The following is a 15,125-nucleotide window of genomic DNA, read 5'->3' as shown; positions in this document are numbered from 1 at the left end:
TGGCACAGCAGATTGGTGGAAAATCACTAATTATTACCAACTGTGTACAATCTATACGGTTTAACTAAATGTTCTAATTTTGCTGAATTGAAAATCCTCTGCCACATTGTTTTAGTCACATCTTGTTTTGAAAAACGGTACCGGAAGTGTATGTTGTTTTACCGCTGGCTTTGAGGCTAGCCGAGAGAAAAGAGAAGGTAAATGGAACAGGCGGCTGTAATGGAGAGCGAAAGGACTGGGAGCTTAAATGTTCTGGAGACATGGCGTGGCTGCATGACACAATAAAGGAATCTCGCCACCATAAATGGACGATTCCGAAAAACAAAGTCGAGGCCGTGGCATCGAGCTTCCTGCCTGGAGAATTTTCATTTCGCTCTGCGTTTACCTCGTTTAACCCAAAGCAGAGAGAGAGAGAGAGCACGCACCGTTTGATCCGAGCAGGATCTGCAGAGAGGAGTCTGTGACCAACAACCTCGCCTGACAGCTTTAAAGGTAAAAACTATTGACTTCTCCTGGCGAGCGGACACTCCAGCACCGCTGTTTGTTTACTACAACGATTAGCTCCGCGCTTAAGTTGCACAATCAATCACCTCGTTCATTGTTTCTTACAGCGTTGTTAGCAAGTGCGGTGAAAACACTTCCACTGGTTTTCATTTAACTGGCATGTTTCTCACGTTGTGGCGCAGCGACGTTCAGGAGCAGGCAGGGATCACCGCAGCTAGGCTAATGTTAGCAGCTGACCCGTGAATGCCACATGGAGCTGTGTTGTTGTTGTGACCAACCTGTCAGTGGGTGAAATCTGCCCGGGCACGTCTCTCACAGGACAGTCATAGCTAAAAACATGAATATTAGTTCCATAACATGACTGTCATGTCATCAATGTGTCACCCGGCTCGTGCAAAAGTAAGTTTTATAAGCAAGTTTCTTCAGTCATCAGGTAGGAACGTGTCATGGTTTATTAATAACTTTAAAGTAATTTTGCTTTGAGATCTGAGTGCTTTTTTGACTTGTGACAACAGGTTGACCAATGTGGGCTTTTCAGTTGCAGATACCAATGCCGATCTGCAGAAATCAAAGCTATCCGTGGCTGACAAACATTGCAAATGTGTATTTGTTTTTTCATTTAACAAAATGTAACGAAATTGATCGATTTTAACATGTATTTAATAACACTTTGACGTGTAAAAAAGAAATAAACATTTATACAGAGGTGAATTCTGGTTTGAGAAAACTAAAATGTGACCAGGCTGCATCTACACCTTATTATTTAAGTACGCACAATAAAGACTCACACAAAAATAATCAGCTTGAGATTGGACTCGACCATCATTCTTCATGACTGTGTCTGAAATTTTACATGTTTTCATCCGTTAAGGCATTGTTACCAAGCAATAATAATAAAAAAAAATTATCTGTCCATCAGCTCATTATTGATAAGCAAACTGATGAAACAAAATAAATACATGTTGCTGATGAGATCTATAGAACTGGTTACATTTTGCATCAGCAGGTCAGAGCTGTGTAAACATTGGAAACCGGTATTGGCCTTCAAAACTAGAATCGGTGCATCTTTTATTAAGTAGTGAAGTAAATCTACTTAAGTATTTAATATCAAACAAAACACAATAAAAGCAAACACGCATAAAATAAGAACAAAAACAGCAAATTTGGTTTAAGAAAAGAGCATAAAAGCAATGCAAACATTAAGAAAAAGTAAAAATCTCATGCACGTGCATAAATGATCACATACACATTTATACCAATGGCCAATATCCGCCAATCGATTAATGATTACTTCTACTAGTGTCCCTGTGTTGAGAGTTGGTCTCCTTCTGTTTACAGGAAGCTCAGTATGAGTCGAGATGGGTGGATGAAGAAGAAAGCTAATACTGGTGATGATAATGGTTGGGGTGAAAAGGTGAGTATTACTCTCCTACAGCTGTCAGAGCTCCACTGTGAGTTAGACAGTTTGCAGGATCTGCAGCACACAACGTTACATGTTATTTTGCAGGTTAGAAAATAACGATGGATCGTGATGCCCACAGAAAAGTCTCAGCTGTGTTTCTGTTATTTCATACATTCCTTCTCCTGCAGGGCGGCTACATGGCCGCCAAGGTCTCCAAGCTCGACGAGCAGTTTAAACGTGATGCCCCTAGAGAGAAGCAGAAGGAAGGAACATGCTCCAGCATCTTCAGCGGTGTGTCCATATACGTCAACGGATACACAGGTAGCACTCTGCACTAGTCCCCATCTAGTGTGTAATAAAAGTCTTGTTTGCTGTCTTCCAGTCACAGTTTCTCCTCTTGACCTTTAAGAGCAAAAAGAAAATGTTTTCAAGGGCTCAGAAGCTTCTTCCTGCTTTTTCCTTCAGGATTGATTTAAGAAATATTTAACTCTGCAACAAAGAAAAAAGAAATGCTGCAAGGGTTTGATCAAGGCCATAAATCAAGTCCAAAGAGAGTATTCTTTAGAGGAATGAACGCCTGACGTTCATATGGGCGAATCGAAAGGAGAGAGTGTGATTTAACAGCGTCGACATGGAGAAACAAGGCAGCGCTGCTTCCTGATCCTGTTGTTATTCATGTCAGGAGGCTGCTGAAGGCTTTCTGAACGCCTCAGAGCTTGGCTTGTCTCTCTGGAGTTTGCATGTTTTTCTCTAATTATTTTAAATGAATGTCTAGGATCCCCCAACAACGATAAAAAGACTATCTTTTCTTTAGGTTCTAGTTTATGAATGAATGTGTTTCTTTTCGTTTTACCGTCAGATCCGAGCGCTGACGAGCTCCGCAAACTGATGATGCTACACGGGGGTCAGTTCCATCTCTATTACTCGCGCTCCAACACCACTCACATCATCGCCAGCAACTTACCCAACTCCAAGATTCAGGAGCTCAAAGGGGAAAAGGTCATCCGGCCCCAGTGGATCACGGACAGGTGTGTTTGGTGCTGGAGAGTGTCGACGTGTGACGCTTAATCGGTTTTAGCTGAAACTCTGCTTGTTTGTGACAGTGTCGTGGCTGGGCGCCTCCTGCCTTATTTCCAGTACCAGCTGTACACGAAACAGAAAAGCACACTCTTCCCCGGCGTTATCCTGCACCGCAGCTCCACCGCCACCGGGTCCGGCCACCTTCCCCTTCAGACCAGCGCTCGCCAGAAGCTGCGTTCGCCACAGCGCAACACTGAGCTCTCTGTTCCCCACAGTGAAAGGTCCTTGTCCAGCTGCCAGAACAACTCCATCCTTGTCTCCACCCGCATTGAAGCTGACCCCTTGTCCACCCTGCACAGTGGCAGAGCTCGCTCGGTGAACCCCAGACCCAATCAGCTCACCACAGATCTACTCACACACAACCAGTGCAGCACAAAGCACTCGCATCCTGCCCACCTGCATGAAGAAGACCTTAAAATGTGAGTACATGCACTAGCAAAGGCTTTCAGCTAAAATCACGGAGAACTTGTAGTTATTTTCTGTCTCTTTACTACAGAAATGGGCGACTGCAGACCTCTGTGGATAACACGAGCCATTCCAAAATAAAAAAGCTGCAGGAGTGTACAGAAGATGACTTTTGTTCTTTTGGGGTGAATGAAGCCCCCCTTACTAATGGACATGCTCATCTTGTCAACGGTGCCTTAAAGTCAGGGGACCTGTCCTCTGGAACTGATCCCAACTACAGGATCGGGTCCAAAAGTAAAGTGCAGCGTTCAACGGATAAACCTCAAAGTCCTCTGAAACAGAACAAGTGTGACCCGTATGAGTTCCCCCCCAGCCCTCCAAAGCTTGACGCATCACCTGATGGCCATAGAACTCCTCCGCCCGCTTGTCCTGAGTCTCCAAAAGCCAACAAAACCCAACTCCCACCCAAACGTCTCCTCTCAACTCGGGTCCAAACAGTTTCTGAGCAGTCTCATCTGTCCCTTTCATCCTGTTCTCTGTCGCAGTCTTCAGTTCGACCGAACGGCAGTCACCGCGATGCCTTCTCATCCGACCTCTCGTTCCTCGGCACGGCCTCCGTAACAGCCAAGCCCGACCCCCCCGCCGGCGAGTCTCCGTCCAAGGCCTCGGAGCATCTGCTGGAGCAGACGGGCGGTCTGATCTCGGAGTTCTACTCACACTCGCGTCTGCATCAGATCTCCACGTGGAGGATCAGCTTCTCTGAGTACGTCAATGAGCTGCACAGCAAAACGAAAGCGCCGGGAGTGGCTTCCTACCCTGGAAGAGACCGACTGAAGAAATTCACAAGTCAGCGACCAACGGGCAGCCGCGGTATGAAAGTCGCCCACTCTGTTGATTCATTCTGTGAACTAGCAGCTGCGTTTTTATCTTGTTTTGTTTGTTTCAGGCACATCAGCACCGAGGAGCATCAAGTCATGCATCCTCCATGTGGACATGGACTGTTTTTTTGTGTCTGTCGGGATCCGGCACAGACCGGATCTTAAAGGCAGGTCTTTTTTTGCCTCTCTAAATACACGCTTATACATAAGTTAGACATTGAATTTTTGTTTTGAATTTTCCTGCAGGGAAGCCCGTAGCTGTCACCAGCAACCGCGGACAGGGTAGAGTTCCCATAAGGCCTGGAGCTAACCCGCAGGCGGAGCAGCAGTACTACCAGAGGAAACACACTCATCCTCAGCCAGGTGAGATTTTTCCGCCCTGTTAAGCGTGAAGTAAAGAGTTCTGTCGTAACAAACTGTAACGTGGCTGCTGATCAGACGAGGATCTACTGGGGACTCCCTCGCAAGGCTGGCCCAACTCCTGCGACAGCAGAGCGGAGACGGATGCCGCGGCTCTCTCCATGGCGGAGATCGCTTCCTGTAGTTACGAAGCTAGGTATGATTTAAACACAGCTAATATTAGCTGAATAAATAAGTGTTTAATATGTGTTTTCGCCATCCCAGGCAGGTGGGAGTGAGGAACGGGATGTTTTTTGGCAAAGCGAAGCAGCTGTGCCCCTCGTTGCAGGCTGTTTCTTATGACTTTGAGGCTTATAGAGAGGTGGCTCTAAACATGTATGAGATCCTAGCGAGGTAAGAAAGCTGAAATCCTTCAAATCATCACTTTGTTTTTTGTTTGTTTGTTATTGACTTGATAACTTCATGAAATGCAGTTACACTCGTGACATAGAGGCTCTGAGCTGTGACGAGGCGTTGGTAGACGCTTCTGCTCTGCTCGCTGAGGTAGGAGTCGGCCCGGAGGATTTGGCCAGAGCCATCAGAGCAGACATCGAGAAGAAAACAGGATGCTGTGCTTCAGTGGGGATGGGTGAGCCAGGGTTCTTCCTCTAGAATATTTTGTATATTTAGTTGTATTTAATCAAACTGTGATCTGTTCAGGGTCTAACATTCTTTTGGCTCGGCTGGCGACCCGTAAGGCCAAACCCAATGGGCAGTACTTCCTTAAATCTGAAGAAGTGGACGATTTTATCAGGGATCTACCAGTTACCAGTTTACCAGGTTAACGTTTCATCCGGCTCACGAGTACTAACCTGTTAGCATTTGTGAAGTAGTTAACAGTTGCTGTTTTCTAGGGGTTGGTCGTGCTATGGCTAAAAAACTTGCCGGTATGGAGGTGACGTCATGTGGGGACCTCCAGCACGTTACTCTGTCTCAGCTGCAGAAAAGGTTTGGACCGCGTACCGGACAAACCCTGTTCCGGTTCTGCAGGGGCTTGGACGACCGGCCTGTTCGCTTTGAGAAGGAGAGAAAATCGGTGTCGGCTGAGATGAACTACAACATTCGTTTCACCACGGTTGGTCCTGCTCTTCTGCTTTGCTCTTCGTTTCGTAACAGCCGTCATTTCTAAATGTGCAGCTTTAAAACTCACCAGGTTGATGAGACGGAAAGTTTCCTGACCAGTTTATCCACGGAAGTGCAACGGCGTTTACAAGAAGCGGGGCTACGCGGTCGGAGAGTCACGCTTAAGGTCATGGTTCGTAAAGCAGGAGCGCCGCTGGAGCCGGCTAAATATGGAGGCCACGGCATTTGTGATAATCTGGCAAAGTGAGAAAGATCTGCATCAGCCCGCCTGTGGGTTTTTGTGCTTTTCTTGACTCGTTTTACTTCTCACCAGGACTGTGATGCTCGCTCAGTCCACCGACAGCGGTCAGCTGATCGCCTCTGCCGTTATCAAGCTGTTCCATGCCATGAAGCTGCAGGTTCAGGACTTGAGAGGAGTTGGGATTCAGGTTCAGCTTCTTGAAGGAAATCAGTCTGTTGCACGGGACTCCCGGGTTCCTCAGTCGCACTCCATCAAAGACTTGCTGTTAGGGCCGGGTCCGAGTGCCAAACCTGGTAACAAAGGTTAGTTTGGTCTGTGATGTTTAGTTTTTGCCACCGTAGTCTAGAGTCCTGAATATGTTTTGGTTAATTGGTCCAAATCCTGCAGACGCTCTCCAGGATCAGCCTTCCCGTTCGTCCGCTCCCTCACGAGGCTCTCCACCAAATCTTCGGGCATCACCTGAGCCAGTTCCAGGAACAAGCAAAGACTTTCCAGGTTGCAGGCAAACACCAAAACATTCTCACTCACATCTCAACGTCAGTATCGAAGTCCCGTCGCCGTCGCAGGTAAAGAGGATCTGATGATGCAGAAGAACTGATCAGAAACAGATGTTTTCTCTCTCCTCCCTTTCTCTGTAGCTGCTATTTTATCTTCCAAAAAACATTATTTTTTACACTTTATTTTCTTTTGAAAGTTTCCCAAGGTGTCCATAATCTATCTCATAAGCTTCATATGTGTTTCTGAATACTTCTTAAGGTGGACCGTTCTGTCTTGGAGGCCCTTCCAGCAGAGCTGAGGGAGCAGGTGGAGCGGTCGTGGAGTAGGAGAGACGACAGACCAAATAACTGCCATCCAGCTGATCTGCAGCCCTCCTCACCTAATCCTCGTTCAACGTCCCCTCCTCATCCTGCACTTTACTCTCCACCCGCTGGAACGTTGCTTCTGCAGATTCCAAACCAGCCCGACAGTCCGGGAATTGTACTGGAACTACCAAACTTCTCACAGGTTCAAGCGCAGCTGTTTTGTGAACTAGACCCGGATAGAAGAACCGTATGCGTGAATAGTGACCTTAAACGGTCTTTAGCAGATTTCCTTTTTCTGACTGCAGGTTGATCCTGATGTTTTCGCTGCACTTCCCAAAGAGCTCCAGGAGGAGCTGAAGTCTGCTTACCACCGAGCTGCAAACCTCCCCCCCCAGGTGAATGCAGGTGAGTTGACTCCAGAACACCTTTGAGTTTTGCCTGCATGCTTTTTGTCATCCTGACCCACGTTGTTGGACCCTTTGGTTCAGCTGCAGTGGAGCAGAAGAATCCACTGTTGCAGCTAAAGCAGCCAGGGCCAGGAACCGGCGTCGGTCCGGCCAAGCGGCGCTACAAGAGGAAGAATGTAGTCAGTCCGGTCAAAAAAGGGACTTCGCCTGTAAAGAGGCAGCAGGGGACCCACAGTCCAACCAAAACCGCATCCCGTCCTGTAAGATCACAAGAACTAATGAATGTACCAAAGGTGAGTCTAATGTGAAAGATCAAGTTGGTTTTATTTGTTTTCTGTTTGAACTCATGCACGTTTCTCATTCTCAGACTGAAAATGAGCCCTCAACCTCAAAGCAGGACATCCCAGCACCTGTGACTGATCCGGTTCCTCGTCCTGTTCCTGCCCTGGCTGGAGCCTGTGAGCTGACAGATATTAAAACACTCCTGCGAGAATGGGTCACCACAACAACAGGTACAGATGTTTTAAGTGACGACTCGTGTATTTTTAAATAGCAAAAATAGGTTGTTTCATTTTTTTTATAAGGAGGTCTTGCTTTCAATTAGATCCAAAGGAGGAGGACATTCTGCACGTGGTGAAGTACTGCACTGATTTAGTTGAAGACAAAGATCTGGAGAGGTTGGATTTGGTGATAAAATGTATGAAAAGGTCAGTTCTGCTCAGTGTCGCCTTTTCTGTTCATCTTCTTGTTTTTAAATATGTTTTCTACATTTAGCGCTGAAATGTTTTCCTGCAGGCTCATGCAGCAGTCCGTGGAGTCCATCTGGAGCACGGCGTTTGACTTCATCCTGGACATCGTGCAGGTTGTAGTGCAGCAAGCGTATGGTAGCATCCTGAAGATAACGTAAAGACAACCTTCTGGGTGTGGTTGTTACACCACCTACTTTCCCCCCGTTTTGCAAACTCATCCATCCAACAAAGTGAGATTTAAATTTTTTATTAATTTGTTCTCAACTGTAGATAATGGCTTACAATAATCACATGATAAATACAGGCAGTGAGAGATAGAGCCATTACAACAAAATAAAACCATGCATTTTTGTACTTTTTTCATTTGCAAGCAATTCAATGTACAGGGCAATAAAGGTTCTCAGTGCTTTTTCACCATAGCCCAACTTTAAGGAAGACTTAGTATTTCTTTTCATATTTCTGTTTACTTTTATACAGGCTTTCATATTCTTGGTGATTTGCTAATGGAGTTCACTCCTTTTTGATGCACATATTAGTTGTAAAATACAGTTGATCTTGTTTAAATTTGAAACAACTATCAGTTAAAAAGTCTGTTTCTCTGGTAGCACTCCTCAGGCATCATGCATCAAAACAACCTCAGAAATAGTCAGACAAAAAGACAATATTCATTCGTTCTTTTGGTGCTCTAGCACCTACCTGTGAATTTTCTGCAGCTGCTGCATACAGCTGCATCTTTTTCCTCTTTCGAAAAAGTGCCAAACTTTGTTATAAAGTGTAAATAATGTTTTTAAAAGGTCTTTGTGAAGCGTTTTAAAGAGAGCTGTACGTGGAGGAATTCCCTCTTGTATTGTTTACGAATAGTGAATTCTTAGTAACCGTCTCTAAATTGTAACTTTTCTCACTTTATTAATGTTTCTAAGTGTTTAAACATGGAAATCAGAAGCTAGACAAAGTATTTCAGAAGAGGGTTGGCTGTTGATTCTATGTTGCACTCTTAATTTGAAAGGACATTGACGTCAATCTTGGCAATCAATCAGCCTATGCATTGTTTTTCACACTAACAATTCTGATAATTACTCAAAAGAATGTAAGATTATCAAACATTTGTATCAGGAGTAACTCCAGTGTTGCATCATGTCTTACTGGCTTCCTAACCTCATAGATAATGCTGGATTTGCAAAGGAACAGGTGATCTGATTTGTCACCCAGAGATCCATCTTGTGTAATTCACGGTCTGCTGTCATTTGCATGGTGCGTGGCTATTTTCATGTACATATTCTGAATTTAACTTTTACGTGATCAGTGCTCGTCAGACACAGATTTATGATGTCCATGGGGGATAATAGTGGTTAAACATTTTTAAAATAGCAGTAATCCGATATGCAAATCTGATCCGTCTGAATGTAATTTGGAATCTGTGACTTATCACTCTTTTTCAAGATGTTGCTTCTCTTCACTTGTCAGCCACAAGTAAAAAAATAAAAATAAAATAAAAAAAAAAGGCCAGGGTTAAATTCTCTGAATTGACTCGTGCCTGAAGACCTGAAGCTGTGAAATTGTTTGTACGTTTTCTAAACATTGATAATAAACTTTTTAAGAATTGCCTTAATGTCCATCTTTAATGTTCTTTGAAATGGCAAAAAAAGCATCATCTAATGTAAAAAAAAGCTACTTTGGTTATACTCCCAGGTTTCCATAAAACATTCATACCATCACTAGACACCTCATTATTTTACTCACACTGCTTATTTTTCACTATAGATAAACCCACCTGTTCTCATTTCACTCTGTTGTACTTACACACACCAACAGCTAGACTGTCAGTGGGGTTGTAAAATCTTTACAATTTGTAAAAGCTTTGTCAGTCAGATGTTTTGCAATGACCAAGATCAGGAATGACATAATGTAATGTTTGTTTCAAGTCAGTGGATTACAAGCAGCAAATACCAACATTTTCCTGTTGGATTATGTACAAAGTAATAGTTTCTGAGCCACACTAGTCCAGACTAGGCCACTGGAAGTCTTTGTTGTGTCCAGCTTCATCTGGGAAGGCTGCTCTGATGGCGTTCACCACACAAGATGGCAGAGGTTTGCAGGTGTGTCGCCCAGTGATGCCATTTGTCCATCGGATCGTCTGTCTATAAGCAACATAACGATACGGTCTGCAAAATGAAGAAGTGGAAGTGTCAGCAATGTTACAGAGTCTTTTATTTTTTAGTCTTTTATTGTTAGTAGGAAAATTTTAATGACTATTTTCAGTAGCATTTTGTCCAATATTGATGACAGTGATGCACTGTTGCTAAACTTCATACTTATGACATTAGTGGATGAATATGTTCTTACTCATTGAACTGCAGATGTAGGGGTCCATGTTGCTCCATACATGTTTGATAGGCTAGCATCAACACAAAAGGATTCAAGCAGCAGCCCTCAAATCCAGGATGGCCGGTTACACGGGAGATGTGGTACTGGTGGGTCCAGAATCAACAAGAGCTACCTGAATGGTTCCAGTTCCTGACAACAAATGCTGTGATTAATGCTGTCCATTGGCCCACACCGACACCTAATATGCAGTAAAAAAAAAAAAAAAAAGCAAATGAAATAAGAGAATGGTCATGACTGAATCTTGATAGAAAACTTTATCCCACAGAGCATTACATTATGGCCAATTACTGATATTCATACAGCACAATAAGTATGTTAAAATTTCAAATAAATTAAGTAAAGCTACAATAGGTCACTGTTTTAATTAAAGTGGAGACTTTTTGGGACATTAGATCTGCAACGTTTCATTTGTACAATCAGAATCCCAAACTCTTTGAAGAGGTTTGTGGAGGGATTATGAATAATGTCATCAGCCTAGAATCTTCTTTGCCAACAAACTTACATTACACTGGTGTCAGGAGTGGGATCCAGCAATCCAGAACCTGAAAATAGCACACCTCCCTCGTTGAGCTCAGCTGTAAACCAGCCCGTGAGCGCAGCGGCTCGACCGATTTTTATGCCTGAGAGTTTTTCCGGTGTTGGCCATGAATGGGCAGACTGGGCTGAACAATTTGAAATGGCAGCCGATGTAAATAATTGGGATGAGCCCCTTAGATTGAAGTTTATGTGTCTTCTTTTGTCTGACAAGGGTCGAGAGGTTTATAATGGCTTGTCGGGAGGTGTTAACGCTAATTATGCCTATGGGGTGCCTTTTGTAAAGTCAAACAGTCATAATCTAACAGCAATATATTTGGTTATTTAGCATATCATAAGAGAAAAAATTGGGAGTTCACTTTTTCGAAGTCATATTTTCACCATGTTATTCATACATTTATAAATGTTAGTTTCCAAATAAATATTTAGTTAGCAAGCTAAATATTTAATTTGTAGTTAAATATTTAATTTACAAACTAAATATTATCTCAATATTTAGTTTGTAAAATAAATATTTAATTCACTAACTAAATATTTAATTTACTAATTAAATATTTATTTTAGAACTAAATATTTAATTTGTAAATTAAATATTTATTTTCCGGAAAAAAAATTTAGATCCCAGCTAAATATTTATTTTGGAGCTAAACATTTAGTTTTCAAAATCAGTATTTGGGAAATAAATATTTAAGTCTGACCCGAAAATATAAAATATAGTGTGGAACATCGTGGAAAATAAATATTTAGCTGGTACTTAAACATTTAGCTAATATGCAAATTCGCTTGCCAATAAGCGGAAGTTGGTTACCAAAATAAAAGCTGGATCTCGCTAACCTCTTTATAAACTCTTGCTCCGAACCAGAACTTGTTTTATCTCCGGTTCTATTCTTTTTCAGCCAATACGTCGGACATGTTCAGAAGAATAGAACCAGAGATGAAACAAGTTCTGGTTCGGAGCAAAAGTTTATTAAGAAATTAGCGAGATCCAGCTTTTATTTTGGTAACCAACTTCCGCTTATTGGCAAGCGAATTTCTATATTAGCTAAATGTTTAAGTACCAGCTAAATATTTATTTTCCACAACGTTATTTAGCTCCACACTATATTTTATATTTTTTGATTCAGACTTAAATATTTATTTCCCAAATACTGATTTTGCAAACTAAATGTTTAGCTCCAAAATAAACAGTTATTTTTATTTATTTATTTTTTTACCGTGTCCTGTCTGGCTGTGAAGCAAGCAGAATTGATGTCTGAATGCTGGTAACAAGCCTTACAGATTTATTCTCAGGTGGAGCATCAAAGCGTCTGCTTTAAATGTCACGCCTGATACTTCAAATTTCATTGTTATTGTTTTTGAATGCTTTGTAATTCCGACCAGACACGGAGACAGAGGTGAAAGAAAAAGGAAAAGACAAATGGTGGGAAGAGAGAGAGGGGGGGGGGGGGGGGGGGTCCACAAAAATAAACAATAATGAACAAGAGTTTGCTTCTAGACCTGCAGAAGGAGAAGAGCAGAAAAAATGGGACACACAACAATACATCAGGAGCAAGCTGTCACTGCGTCAACGTGATGATGAAATATAAAATCAACATTGTTTAACTGAACAATCACACAATAATAAATCATAGTGCATTTAGTGGCAACGACAGCCTTAAGACAAGTGTTGAACATGCCCAAGCCCATAGTTTTGAGAGCACCATGTGAGCACCTGTGTGTGTACACGCGCTTGTTTATGTAAGGTTTCTCTATAGGAGCGTCCAACAGAGAGTGTGAGGGACCACAGATCTGCCCCCAAAGATGCGTAGGAGACGGGGGGAACTTCCAAGTCCCAGAGATCCAGGCGCTGCCCCAGAACACAGGAACCCCAAGGGGACTGCAACCAGAAAGGCCCCCGCCCCCCTCGAGAGGTGCAGAGGATCGCCCCGGGGGGCCACAACCAGCAGCCGGCAGAGTCCCGGGAGATATCAGCGGCAAGCCCACAGGCCCGCCCACCACCTCCCACCCCCTAGCCAGCCGAGCCCGGGACCCAGGGGCGACCACCCCCGTCGGGGACCCAGCAGAGCCCAGGGACTCAGACCCCACCAGGCAGCCACCGGGACTGACCAGGCAGATGCCAAAATCTTAAACCCCCTGACCCGGTTGCCACGAACACTCAGGCAGACCAAGGCACCACACCCCACACCAGGTGTGGCAGAGGGAGGGGAGACGAAGATCTATATCATCAAAGGAGGTCCCAGGAGAGGTGAGGAGTCAAAGGCCCCACCTGACATATACAGTCATACACAAACACAGTCACACACTCCCTCCCTCATGCTCACAAATACACATACAACCAAAGACTTACAAAAATGCACGCCGGACACCCACTCATCCTCCCCATACACACCCTATTCACTCTGGTCCCGGTACTGCTGGACACTGGGTACAACCATCACCGGTTACCAGAGTTTGACCCTTTCTGCTGGGGTGCTGATGAGCAGGCTCCCCCGCACAACGACGAGCACAGCAACCCACCACCCCAGACCCCAACCAGACGGCCAGATCTCCCTCCTAGTCTCCAGCCCCAGGAAGCCAAGCAACAACAGAGGTGTGCTAAGACCCCCTAGTCTCCCTCTGCCTGCTCCATTATAGTGTTGTGTGTTGATGAGGTGTATTGCATGGCTGTGGTGAGCGGGCAGTGCAGGCGTTGTCTTGCCTATGCCAGCGGATGCCACCGCACCACCCCACTTGCACCCACAGCCCTCAGTGTCTAAGTGCAGTTTAAAATTGGAAGTGGGCACCGGCACTCGGGAGGAGGCTGAGAAATCCCCCTGCCAAGTGCCGTTGAATGTGCTCACTCCCAAGGCCCTAAGTGTGTGTTTGCGTGGAATGTCGTCGGTGGAAGTGTATAAGGTGCAAATAAAATTGGGGAGCAGGTTGCCACAGGAATGCAGAAATGGGGTCCATACTGGCACTCCCTGACTTGTCCACCCCCAAGGTCCTATGTGCATGTTTGTGTGATCATGTGAGGGAGCAGGAGGAGAGAAATATGCAGGGATGAGGAGGAATGGCTGGTTGGCTTAGCCCTCCAGGGAGCCAGCTCCCCCACTGGTCCCAATAGGCACCTCTGATGTCAAATTGCCACCAAGGGCGTGGAGACCCCAGCCCATCCTGCCAGGGCCCAAAGCAGCAGCATTACAGAGCCTCACGGAGTCCGAGGGCACCACCCCAGCCCCACCCCAGCAGAATATCTATGCCCATCCCTGCATTTGCACAACTTCCAGAATATATAAGACATAGGACATCCAGGTAAGGTTGGGTCCTCCCCCTCCTGGACCTCCCCCTCCCCTGTGATGGGACAGCAGAGGAGCCAAGGTCTACCCGAGGCCCCTGAACCCGGACCAGGCACTGCTGCATGTTCCTGCCTTCTTCCCGGCAGCATACATGTCAGGACCCGACCCCCAAGGCCCCGTCCAAAACCCCACACGGGGCATGCCACCCCCACGCCCCGAGCCCCCAGGCCCCCACCCAGACCTGCCCAGGGGCAATGCAGCTGCCAGGCAGTGACCCATGACCGCCGCCAAGACCTCCAAGGGGCCCCACTCACAACCTCCAATAGTCCACCCCCCGAGGCAACCCAAGCACCTCCAGAGGGGGGCAATGGCTCCCCAGTCCCAGACACCCCCCAGTGAACCCACCTCCAGGGAACATCCGGACACTCCAAACTCAGACCCTCCACCCCCTCCACCCACATCATCCCACAGGACAACATCAATGGTCCCCCATCATCGCTATGTGATGGAACCGATCAAGTGAGCCCAGAGAGATTGATTTGAAGTGGAAGCAGAGGCTGAATCAAGTGTAATATGATCTAACAAAAGATTTCTATACTGGTTAATACAGAGAGTTTCGCTATTTTTCCAATTCAAGAGGATAGTTTTCTTAGCGATGCATATGGCAGTCAGAACCACGTGAACCAAAGATGTTTCAATCGGGACATCGTCCAGGTTTCCCAGTAAACAAAGAGAGGGGGAAGTTGGGATATGACATTTCAGACATTTTGACAGATCCTCACATACTCTACCCCAAAATTCCTGGACAGGTGGGCAGGACCACAGTGCATGAATGTAATTGTCAGGAATGTTGTTTGTGCAGTGTGTACAGGTGTCAGACGACACAAACCCCATCTTGAACATCCGATGACCTGTATAGTGTACTCTGTATAGAATTTTGTACTGAATTAATTGTAAATTGGGGTGTCTGAGCATTTTAA

At 45.1% G+C, this 15,125-nt stretch overlaps 1 protein-coding gene across 4 annotated transcripts; it reads left to right on the top strand.

Moving 5' to 3' along the window:
- Window positions 1-261: 261 nt before the first annotated feature.
- Window positions 262-8,272, top strand: rev1 (REV1 DNA directed polymerase). 4 transcript variants are annotated; one of them, XM_054746800.2, is made up of 22 exons: window positions 262-492; window positions 1,843-1,918; window positions 2,095-2,227; window positions 2,766-2,934; window positions 3,010-3,405; window positions 3,483-4,261; window positions 4,338-4,436; window positions 4,516-4,632; window positions 4,708-4,825; window positions 4,894-5,022; window positions 5,103-5,257; window positions 5,329-5,448; window positions 5,523-5,743; window positions 5,822-5,994; window positions 6,065-6,294; window positions 6,380-6,558; window positions 6,749-6,997; window positions 7,101-7,200; window positions 7,290-7,495; window positions 7,570-7,714; window positions 7,807-7,909; window positions 7,998-8,272. In XM_054746800.2, the coding sequence occupies exons 2-22, from the start codon at window positions 1,853-1,855 to the stop codon at window positions 8,107-8,109; spliced, it is 3,999 nt and encodes a 1,332-aa protein (XP_054602775.1). In that variant the 5' UTR covers window positions 262-492; window positions 1,843-1,852; the 3' UTR covers window positions 8,110-8,272. The 4 variants fall into 4 exon arrangements, with proteins under 4 accessions (XP_054602775.1, XP_015821619.1, XP_070400568.1 ...); XM_015966133.3 differs by having other exon boundaries at window positions 7,284-7,495; XM_070544467.1 differs by lacking the exon at window positions 262-492 and having other exon boundaries at window positions 1,894-2,227.
- Window positions 8,273-15,125: the final 6,853 nt, after the last annotated feature.

Source organism: Nothobranchius furzeri, chromosome 14 (genome assembly GCF_043380555.1).
Source record: "Nothobranchius furzeri strain GRZ-AD chromosome 14, NfurGRZ-RIMD1, whole genome shotgun sequence".
Classification (NCBI taxonomy): domain Eukaryota; kingdom Metazoa; phylum Chordata; class Actinopteri; order Cyprinodontiformes; family Nothobranchiidae; genus Nothobranchius; species Nothobranchius furzeri.
This window is presented reverse-complemented; position numbering and strand designations above follow the sequence as displayed.